Source organism: Schistocerca gregaria, chromosome 2 (genome assembly GCF_023897955.1).
Source record: "Schistocerca gregaria isolate iqSchGreg1 chromosome 2, iqSchGreg1.2, whole genome shotgun sequence".
NCBI lineage: Eukaryota > Metazoa > Arthropoda > Insecta > Orthoptera > Acrididae > Schistocerca > Schistocerca gregaria.
In genome coordinates, this window is record NC_064921.1 from 866,011,817 (window position 1) to 866,024,190 (window position 12,374).

A 12,374-nucleotide genomic window follows, 5' to 3' on the forward strand; every position below is an offset into this window, starting at 1 on the left:
TATATCTGCTTTCGTTGATCACACCTACAAAGACTATGTTAAAGACACCAACCATTTCCTAGACTGTCTGAAATCTGTGGCCATCCTATACCCATCACGTGACTCGTTTGTCACCACAGATGCTACCACACTCTATACTGATGTCCTCCATGTACATGGTCTGTCTGCTACTGAACATTACCACAACCAACACCCACTTGATTCCAAACCTGTGACATTCTTCCTCTCAGCTGAACTGACTCTATACTTACCAACAACTACTTTACATTTGAGGGGCAGGCATACAAATAGATCTGGGGCTGGTCATGGGAACTGGAATGGCTCCTATGTCAACCATTTCCTGGGTTGGTCGGAGGGGGCTTTCCTGGGATCCATAAGCTTTCAGCCCCTGGCTTGGTTTAGATGACATCTTTGGCATATGGACTCACGGTGAGGCTGACAAGTGGAAATTCTTGCAGCCTCCAACACATTCTCCCAGTTAAATTTCAAATGGCCCTATTCTGAATACCACGCCACCTTCCTTGATGTCGACCTCATCCTTACTGAGCGTCAGCTCCACACTTCTGTTCACATTAAACCTACTAACAAACAATGATACATTGTGAAATTTCTGTGATTTCTTTACCTTCCATTTATGTATACCTTAACTCGTTAAACATCCCTGAATTCACTCATTCTTGAGGGGATCTATGGAACATGATGAATGAATGAACGGAGGAAAGGAATGAATGAAAGTGACTGAAACCGTATAGCTTGGCACCATTATGTCCTATGAAAAACATCTGAATTTCCAGCTGTGCGTCCCACCTTAGGACACTCATGTGATGATTATCATTGTACTAGGATTGCTTCCTCTATACTGTTTTTCATCTTGCAACAGATTGCTCGAAATTTTCACCAATGACAAAATGGTTAGCACTTAACGGCACTTCCATTTTTTACAGTAAAAAAACTATCAGCATTTACTATCATACTCTGGGATAAACTGATCTCAAGATTCTTAGCTTCCTCTTCAATATAATCTGTCAGCTTTACTAATGGCTTTATACCCTTGTCTTCTCAAGACTGACTAACGTGGCAAATGTTTGGGCATACTGGATTTGCACGATAATTAATTCTGCAACCAAGGATCATGATTTAGTCTGTTTAGTTTTCCTATATCACTTCAGAAACACATAAATAGTTTCTTACACAAGATGTAGCTTATTTCTTGTATTTGAGTTAGCACTTACTATAACCTTGATTTTGGAGGACCATTAAAATCTAGCCTTACTTCCATGTCATAAATGTGCATATTTATTTGCATGTTCCTTAATAAACTATCCATCAGGTCAAAATTACTACCAATTATTTCCATTTACTACATAATTTTTCCCGTGTTTCGAAATGTACTTCTTCCTTCCACTGCATGAGAAACAGTCTATTACCTACACCTTTAGACTCTTCAACAGATGTTACCTACCTATCCTTCAATTTTCTATTTGGATCCAAGTGTTCACTTCTTGAACAAACTGTTCTCTATGGTGACTATCGTACATGTCCTTTCTTCCAGTTTAACAGGAAAGCCTGTATCTCCATAAATTTGAATGTAACACGATCTTTTCATGATTAACTGTTTTCCTTGAAATGTTCCACCTTTTGTCTTGATGCCTGACCATTTTAATTTATAGTATGTAGCATAAATGTATTTAACTTGAAAATAAAAGTGAAGGAGAAATTTGTTGTTCTAACCAGACTGACAGATGCAGTGACTGCCATAAGAGCGACAACACCACATATGAAGGCAGTGCGTCTGTTGCGGTGATGCACGAGGACACTGGACATTGTCTGTAGGACAACAGGTAGCTGCTGAAATTCCTCAGCCATTACGAGAACGAGTGCACAGGTTAGCAGAAAAGTTGTCACTGACAGTGTCATTATCAGTACCACCGAACTGTGAACAGAAGACATGGCAAAATTAAGGCAGTTGTTAATGGCTTTATTGCTACAAAGCAAACATATCAAATGGAACAAGATATACAGAAGAAATTTAGCAATCACTTTGTAAAGGAAAATACTTCCAATGAGCTTTAATAAAGACTTTCAAGGAAATTCCTTAGGTATGAAACTATTCATCTCCATGGCATACACCGGTGCCCTTCACTAGAGCCTTAGAAAAATAAATGAAATTTTGGAATTTCCATCTCTGTAGTGCAGCTAAAAACTATTTGTAAAACCAGAAAAATCCCTATATGTGTACAACAACATATCGAATCATTATCATCATCAGCCATCTGACATTGGTGTTGCTCTTATTTGGAATAGGTCTCTATGCCTCGTGAATATTGTAAACCCCCCAATTCCCGCTTATCAGGTTTATGAGGCCTAACCTCTGGTAGCTGTTTCTAGTACACATATGTTGCTAAAACATAAAGCAAATTTTCAAAATCTGTATAGCTTACCTTGGCAAGATAATAGCTTGGCATATAACAACAAAGATCCATATTATGAAGCAGCACAGCATGTTGGATTTGAACATATCTTCCCGCAGTTGACAAAACTGAAACCAATTTCTTTTGTTATTATTCCCTACTGCACTTCAATCTTTAAATTTAAAGTAATAACTTAAAAAATAAAATAACAATGCTGGTCTGCTAGAAAATCAGGCTACCAGTCTACTGCTAGAATCATATTAGACATTAATTAGACCACACATTTTGTTAAGATTTCAGCTAAGCAGAGCTGCTCACACACTTTGACAAGCAGTTTACAGTAAACTACGAAATACAACATATATGTAGTTCATCTACATCTACATAATTACTTTGCAATTCACACTTTAGTGCCTGGCCAATGGTTCATCAAACCACTTTCACACAATTTCTCTACTATTCCACCCTCAAACCACACATGGGAAAAATGAACACTTATATGTTTCTGAGTGAGCTCTGATTTCTCTTGTTTTATTAAGATGATCTATTCTCCCAATGTAGGTGAGCATCAACAAAATATTTTCACATTTGGAGGAGAAAGTTGGAGATTGGAATTCCATGAAAAGATCTCATCACAATGAAAAATGCCTCTGTTGCTATCCAATTCACCCATATCTATGGTACTCCCTCCCTGTTTCATGATATTACAAAATAAACTTCCCTCCTTATACCTTTATTATGTCCTCCATCAATGCTATCTGGTAAGAACCCCATACTGCACAGCAATAATCTACCTGAGGACAAGTACGCACAGTGTAGGTAGTCTCTTTAGTTGATTTGTTTCATCTTCTAAGTGTACTGCCAATGAAACACAATAATTGGTATGCACTCCCCATAATATTTTCTATGTGACATTCCATTTTAAATTGTTTGTAACTGTTATCCCTTGGTATATAGTTGAATTGACAAACTTTACATTAGTGTGATTTATCTTGTAATGAAATTCCATGGATTCCTTTAAGTAGTCACATGGATTACCTCACACTTTTCATTATTTAGGTTCAACTGCAACTTTTCACACAATACAGATATCTTGTGTAAATCATTTTGCAATTGGTTTTGACCTTCTTATGACTTTACTAGGCAGTGAATGACAGTTCCAACTGCAAACAATCTATGATGGCAGCTCAGTCTTCTAATTATTTATACAGATTAGAAATAGTAGAGGGTTTATAATACACCATTGGGGAATGCCAGATCTCACATTTGCTGTACCTGATGGCTTTCGGTCAATTAGTATGAAATGTGACCCTTCTGACAGAAAATCATGAATCTAATTGCACAACTGAGATGGTACTCCCTAGAGATGCAATTTCATTAGAAGCAGCTTGTGAGGAAATCTTCTGGAAATCTATAAATATGTAATCAGTCTGAGATCCCCTGTTGAAAGTACTCATTACTTTGTGTAAATAAAGAGTTAGTTATGTTTCACACAAATGATATTTTATGATCTGTGCCATGTGTCAAGAGACTATTACCTTTGAGCTAATTCAAAAGGTTTGAACACAGTGTAAATTCCAAAGTCATACACCAAATTGACATTAGCACTATGGGTCTATAATTACTCATACTTCCTTTCTTGGGTATTGGTGTGATCTGTGCAACTTTCCAGTCTTTGGGTAACGATCTTTCATCAAGCAAGTGGTTGTATATGATTGCTAAGTATGGAGCTATTATAACAGTATGCTCTGAAAGGAATCTAATGGTACACAATCTGAACCAGAATACTTGCTTGATTAAGTGATTTGAGTTGTTTCTTTACAATGAGGATATCTACTTCCATGTTATTCATGTTGGCAATAGTTCTTATTTCAAATTCCTGAAATATCAACTTGGTGAAGAAATTTTGAAAATCCATATTCAATAACTATGCTTTAGTGGCACTGTCATGGATAGCATTACCACTGATATTGCAGGCTGAATGTAGATATTGCACATTGAAGGTATTGATTGTGTCTGCCACTGGTGTACTTTACATTTGACCAAAATCTTTTTGTATTTTTTGTCAAATTTTGAGAGAGAGTATTGTTATGGAAGCTATTAAAAGCATCTAATTTTGAAGTTGATGCAAAGTTTTGAGCTTCAGAAAAACATCGTCAATCTTGAGAGATTTTGTATTCTTTTGAATTTTACATGCTTTTTCTGTTGCTCCTGCAATAGTGTTCTCGCCAGTTTTGTGTAGCATGGGGACCAGCACCATTTTATTAATTTATTTGGTTATATCTCACAATTGTTATTGATACTATTTCTCTGAATTTAAGACACATCTGGTCTACACTTATGTAGTTAGTTTGGAAGCAATGAAGACTGCCCCTTAGGAAGATGTCAAGGGAATTTTTACCTGCTGTTTTAAATAGACGTATTTTATGTTTATTTTTTGTGGGTTTGGATTTTATGGTAGTTAGTCTCCCTACAATGATCTAGTGGTCACTAATCTCAGTATCTTTCATAATATTGTCCATTTACAAAGGATTATTTGTTGGTATGGGGTCAAGTATGCTTTTGCAACCATTTACAATTCGCATTGGCTCCTGAACCAATTGTTCAAAATAATTTTTGGAAAAAGCCTTTAGTACAATTCCAGATGCTGTTTTATGCCTAACACCAGGTTAAAACAAGTATTTTCTCCAAAAATAGGGTACATTTAAGTCACCAAGTATAACTGTATGAGTGTTGTACCTATCTTAAAAGAGAATCAAGATGTCTTTGAACTGTTCACCAACTGTATTTAATCTATCCTTTCTGAAGACTGCAAGTACTTTGTAAAAAAATTAGGCAGAACTTGTCTCAGGCTTTAGCCAGCTTTCAGTACCTTTAATGGTTTCTATTTATGTTTTTTTTTTCTTTTCAGCTCTGGTTCTTTCCCCACACAGATACTACAATTTACTACTACCATACCTACAGGAACAAGACTTCTGGTCAGGTGACTACAGGATTATAAACACAAAATCAAATAGGGGTAATGCAGGAGTAGGTTTAATAATGAATAGGAAAATAGGAATGCGGGTAAGCTACTACAAACAGCATAGTGAACGCATTATTGTGGCCAAGATAGATACGAAGCCCACACCCACTACAGTAGTACAAGTTTATATGCCAACAAGCTCTGCAGATGACGAAGAAATTGAAGAAATATATGATGAAATAAAAGAAATTATTCAGATAGTGAAGGGAGACGAAAATTTAATAGTCATGGGTGACTGGAATTCGAGTGTAGGAAAAGGGAGAGAAGTAAACGTAGTAGGTGAATATGGATTGGGGCTAAGAAATGAAAGAGGAAGCCGCCTGGTAGAATTTTGCACAGAGCACAACTTAATCATAGCTAACACTTGGTTTAAGAATCATGAAAGAAGGTTGTATAGATGGAAGAACCCTGGAGATACTAAAAGGTATCAGATAGATTATATAATGGTAAGACAGAGATTTAGGAACCAGGTTTTAAACTGTAAGACATTTCCAGGGGCAGATGTGGACTCTGACCACAATTTATTGGTTATGAACTGTAGATTAAAACTGAAGAAACTGCAAAAAGGTGGGAATTTAAGGAGATAGGACCTGGATAAACTGAAAGAACCAGAGGCTGGACAGAGTTTCAGGGAGAAAAAAAGGGAACAATTGACAGAAATGGGGGAAAGAAATACAGTAGAAGAAGAATGGGTAGCTTTGAGGGATGAAGTAGTGAAGGCAGCAGAGGATCAAGTAGGTAAAAAGACGAGGGCTGCTAGAAATCCTTGGGTAACAGAAGAAATATTGAATTTAATTGATGAAAGGAGAAAATATAAAAATGCAGTAAATGAAGCAGGCAAAAAGGAATACAAACGTCTCAAAAATGAGATCGACAGGAAGTGCAAAATGGCTAAGCAGGGATGGCTAGAGGTCAAATGTAAAGATGTAGAGGCTTATCTCACTAGGGGTAAGATAGATACTGCCTACAGGAAAATTAAAGAGACCTTTGGAGAAAGGAGAACCACTTGTATGAATATCAAGAGCTCAGATGGAAACCCAGTTCTAAGCAAAGAAGGGAAAGCAGAAAGGTGGAAGGCGTATGTAGATGGTCTATAGAAGGGCGATGTACTTGAGGACAATATTATGCAAATGGAAGAGGACGTAGATGAAGATGAAATGGGAGATACGATACTGCGTGAAGAGTTTGGCAGAGCACTGAAAGACCTGAGTCGAAACAAGGCCCCCGGAGTAGACAACATTCCATTGGAACTACTGACGGCCTAGGGAGAGCCAGTCCTGACAAAACTCTACCATCTGGTGAGCAAGATGTATGAAACAGGTGAAATACCCTCAGACTTCAAGAAGAATATAACAATTCCAATCCCAAAGAAAGCAGGTGTTGACAGATATGAAAATTACCGAACAATCAGTTTAATAAGCCACAGCTGCAAAATACTAACACGAATTCTTTACAGACAAATGGAAAAACTAGTAGAAGCCAACCTCATGGAAGATCAGTTTGGATTCCGTAGAAATACTGGAACACGTGAGGCAATACTGACCTTATGACTTATCTTAGAAGAAAGATTAAGGAAGGGCAAACCAACATTTCTAGCATTTGTAGACTTAGAGAAAGCTTTTGACAATGTTGACTGGAATACTCTCTTTCAAATTCTAAAGGTGGCAGGGGTAAAATACAGGGAGCGAAGAGCTGTTTGCAATTTGTACAGAAGCCAGATGGCAGTTATAAGAGTCAAGGGACATGAAAGGGAAGCAGAGGTTGGGAAGGGAGTAAGACAGGGTTGTAGTCTCCCCCCGATGTTATTCAATCTGTATATTGAGCAAGCAGTAAAGGAAACAAAAGAAAAATTCGGAGTAGGTATTAAAATCCATGGAGAAGAAATAAAAATATTGAGGTTCGCCGATGACGTTGTAATTCTGTCAGAGACAGCAAAGGACTTGGAAGAGCAGTTGAATGGAATGGACAGTGTCTTGAAAGGAGGATATAAGATGAACATCAACAAAAGCAAAATGAGGATAATGGAATGTAGTCGAATTAAGTCGGGTGACGCTGAGGGAATTAGATTAGGAAATGAGACACTTAAAGTAGTAAAGGATTTTTGCTATTTGGGGAGCAAAATAACTGATGATGGTCGAAGTAGAGAGGATATAAAATGTAGACTGGCAATGGCAAGGAAAGCGTTTCTGAAGAAGAGAAATTTGTTAACATCGAGTATTGATTTAACTGTCAGGAAGTCATTTCTGAAAGTATTTGTATGGAGCGTAGCCATGTATGGAAGTGAAACATGGACGATAAATAGTTTGGACAAGAAGAGAATAGAAGCTTTCGAAATGTGGTGCTACAGAAAAATGCTGAAGATTAGATGGGTAGATCACATAACTAATGAGGAAGTATTGAATAGGATGGGGAGAAGAGAAGTTTGTGGCACAACTTGACCAGAAGAAGGGATCGGTTGGTAGGACATGGTCTGAGGCATCAAGGGATCACCAATTTAGTATTGGAGGGCAGTGTGGAGGGTAAAAATCATAGAGGGAGACCAAGAGATGAATACACTAAGCAGATTCAGAAGGATGTAGGTTGCAGTAGGTACTGGGAGATGAAGAAGCTTGCACAGGATAGATTAGCATGGAGAGCTGCATCAAACCAGTCTCAGGACTGAAGACAACAACAACAACAACAACAACATACCTACAGACCTTAGGTCTAACCTTATCCTTTATTTAACCTGTACTCTTTGAGAATGATACTATTTTTGTTCTGTCTCAGGACTATCTAACCTAAAAAACCACCCAATTCACTCCCAAAGCCCCAGCTACCCATGTAGCCACCTCCTGTATATAAAGGACCCCTGACCTATTAAGCAGAACCTGATAACTGACCAACCTATGGTGCAAATCGAGGAATCTACAGTCTACATGGACACAGAAATGCCTGAGCTACTGATTCAGATTCTCCACTCAGCTCTGGGCTACAAGTCTCCAATTGGTCTGTTCAACAATGGTAAAACAATGTTTATGTATTTTCTTAGCAAACATACAGTATAATGTCTTTATTTTCTTACATTACTTTCTCACTGTTAAGTATTATGCTAGGTTAAAGAAAATGGCAGTTCAACATCAAATACTGATTGAGTTGAAACAATGTTAAGCAGATTGAATATTAAACAAAAATTGAGGAAGGGGTATTGTACCAATATTTCACACAACCCAATATAGACTTAATTTTACTACTGTTTGGCAAAATTTGTATACATATTGGAAATCTACATTTGTAGCTATATCCATACTCCATAAGCCACCATAAGGTTTGAATAAGATGGTTCATACCATTCTAGTTTCATTTACTGCCATTCTGTTCCACCCATGGATGGTATGAAGGAAGAAAAACAGTCAGTAGCCCCTCCGAATAAGTGCAAATTTCTTTGATTTTGGTGTTGTGATCGTTACATGAATGTATTTTGAAGAGTCTTCATTTTTGTTGACTCATTTTGGAATGAGGCCACTTAGAATTTTGAGTGTAAAACTCTCCACACTGCATGTTATTTGCTTTGCAACGTCTCCCACTGCAGTTTGTTGAGCAGTTGAGTGGCACACTCTTATTGACTAAACAATCCCATGATGTGAAACTTGAGTGTCTTCTGCATACAAAATGCTCAAACAACGTATGGGAATGCAGCCAGGTGATGTCTTTGACAACAGGCTGAATTTCTATAAGATGTGCGAACAAAATATGTGATGAACTATGCAACACTTCTTTCAATCTTTCCAACTCTTCCATTAAACCAACTCCGTAAGGCTCCCACACTGATGAAAAATAATCATTAATTGGTCAAATAAGTGTCTTATAAGTGACCTTCGTCACAAGTTAACCACACTTCCTTAAGATTCTTCCAATAAAGCTGAGCCTGGCATCTGCCTTTCCCATGGCTAGATTCATGAAGTAGTTCCATTTTAAACTGATCCAGACACAAATCCCTAGATACCTGCAGTTTGTGACAGATTCCAACCACTGATCATTGATCCCATAGTCAAACAATATTGCATCTTAGTACATGAATTACATTATATTTGTTTAAGTTTGGACTCCCCTGTGTATCTTTCCACCATGTGCTGACAATGAGCAAATATCTCTGCCTTTTTATAAGAAGTTTCAAAGATGTCACTTGCTTGTACACAACTGTGCCATTGGTGGAGACCTTGAAAGTTATCAACAAGATCATGTACATAAACTGCATACAGCATCCACCATATCAAATTTCATTTGCTTACCATTATGTCTACCCATTAAGAACACCATACTGAGTTCTGACTGTTATGAAATATTAAATCTAATTACATTTCTTTAGATGTTTTGTACACATACATTTTTTTTGACTAGGTAATAGTGTGGAATTCTCAGGTTTTCTGGAAGCCAAGAAACACAATGCCACCTGAGCTTCTTTATCTGTCTTATGGATCTCATGAGTAAAAGATACACAGTTTTACATGACTGATGCTTGCAGAAGACACACTGATTCTCATATAGGAGTTGTTTGGTCTCCATAAAAGTCATCATATGCAAGCAGCACAATAAATGTTTCATAATTCTAAAATAATTGTCTTGACAGCTGTCGTAGTCTTAAATCAGTTATGTCTCTGCCTCTCTGAACATAGCTTTGGTTACGTTATACACCTGTGGACATCTTCCAACACAGAAACAGATGATTGCTTCAAAGTGGACCAACAGTACAGCCTTATATTTTCACTATCAAACAGAAAAGTAACAACTATGAATGACCTGCACTGTTAAGAATTACTAGTGCATTAATGGAAAATCCTGGGTAGAAAGTAAACATTGGTATGAAGAAGGAGAAAAAGGAAGATGGAAGGAAGAGTAGGATTGAACATCTCATCACAGATGGGGGTCAATAGAAATGGAGCACTAGCACAGCTTGGGGAAGAACAGGGAAGGAAATCAATCATGTCCTTTGCAAAGACACCAATATGAGATTTGCCTTCAGTGATTTATGAAAACCAGAAGAAATCTGAAATAGAATGGCTGTATGGAAAGTTGAACCACTGTCCTTAATGCAAAGGCAGTATCCTGCAATTGTGCTACCTTACTCATTAGGCACGCCCATAGCAAATTTGCATTTTTCATCAGGACAACCAAAAATTGGTTAGGTGAGCTACAAAAAAGGAATGTAGACAAGGAGGTCACCAGATATGGAGCTCAAGCTGGTATTAGTAAAGGATGGTGAAGGGAATCATTATAAGTGATTTATGGATGTTATGGAAAACCCAACTCTGTGTGGCTGGACATTGATTTGAATTGGTATTCCTCTGAATATCAGCCCAGAGTGTTACCAAATGCAGCTTAATTAGGTAGCTGACATAGTCGTCAATATATTTAAAATGTGTCCAGCCATTGATTAGTAGTTCTTATGCACAGTGAGTGATTACTCCGGTTATAGCATTACATATTAAAAAGAACTTTAATTCAAAGCAACTGCACATCTAGCTTATAATTCTTTCAATAAATGAACTGGAATTGGTCTTAGATTTTCAAACCGCAAGGTTTCACATTTAGGAAAATAGCAACAGCAACTGCCTACAGAGAAGAAGATTTAAAACATCAAACAAATTTCTTCTTATTTTTTCTGGGTGAGTCATCATGTGAATATGTAGACTTATGCAGCTACCTGCAGAAATATTTTCTGGCTTAGACAGTAAGTGGACTTGTGTGTCCTATGTTGAATACTTCTTGCACAGGCAGGCTAGCTCGGAATTCTGAAGACCACAACAATAACAATAACAACAACAAACAATATGCTATACACATGGAAAAGTATCTGAGTTATGGAATTTTCATTATTTATCTATGGACCTACCAAGCAGTGCACATTGTAGATTGATTGTCAATGTAATTTGTTACTCATGAGGTGTTATCAAACATGTCATACACAAAAAAGTCTAGCCTTTTCATTGGAAAGTACATAGCTAATCAAGCATTCTGCAGATGAACAGGCAACAAATTAAATTTGTCAAGGATTCAAACATGTGGACCTCAGATCTCATGAGCACACTAGACATATCGCACAACTGCAAACAATCTCGTGCACCTGATGACAATTCTATCACCCAATCAATTTTAGATGTACCTCCAGCTGATGAATTATTATTAGTTTTAGTATTGGAGGGCAGCGTGGAGGCTAAAAATCGTAGAGGGAGACCAAGAGATGAATACACTAAGCAGATTCAGAAGGATGTAGGTTGCAGTAGGTACTCAGAGATGAAGAATCTTGTGCAGGATAGAGTAGCATGGAGAGCTGCATCAAACCAGTCTCAACAACAACAACATAAGAACTCGATACATATTTTCAAGAAACTACTGTTTTCTCTGTAATTAACACATGCACCTTATTTTTCTTGGATATATTTTTCAAAATCAATCTATGGAATACATTTACTGTTCACATTATTGATGAATGATGAAAATACATATATATTTTATCTAAATAGCTCCATAACATCAGCAGATAGTAAATATTATGATCCATACCTAAGAGTAAAACAATCAGTATGATGCTCTAAGGCAGAAAGGAAGCACCTGATTGGTACAGGAGCAACAATATTAGAGCATGAAATTGGAAAATGTACATTAAATAATAATGCTTGAATTTTAAAAGTAGTCTGATTACAGGGGGGAAGAAAGCAGGCAGGAGATTAAAAAAAAGTACTGGAAAAGGAGCTGCTCATGATGTCAAAGTGGGGCATACTACAAGAGATAAAGTGTCAAAAGCCTGAGTATTAACAGTGGACTGACGGTAAATCATAAATCAAACGTGAGATCTTTCAATTGGCTATATGTGGCTGCAGAAGGGGTGAAATGTGAAAAAGTTGGTAGGGGAAAAAGAATAAAGCAAATAAAGAGAAACAAGAGAAAAAGAAATGTGA

The 12,374-nt window shown here is 37.2% G+C and overlaps 1 protein-coding gene across 4 annotated transcripts in view; it reads right to left on the minus strand.

Annotated features, from left to right (window-relative positions):
* LOC126335244 (adenylate cyclase type 8) overlaps positions 1 to 12,374 on the minus strand; it is a 1,717,934-nt gene that overhangs the window by 73,470 nt on the left and 1,632,090 nt on the right. For all 4 annotated transcript variants that reach the window (XM_049998287.1, XM_049998288.1, XM_049998286.1 and 1 more), the window contains 2 exons: positions 2,442 to 2,539; positions 1,732 to 1,933 (listed from right to left, as the gene is read on the minus strand). In XM_049998287.1, the coding sequence (XP_049854244.1) occupies positions 1,732 to 1,933; positions 2,442 to 2,539 (300 nt within the window). The remainder of the gene's footprint in view (positions 1 to 1,731; positions 1,934 to 2,441; positions 2,540 to 12,374) is intronic.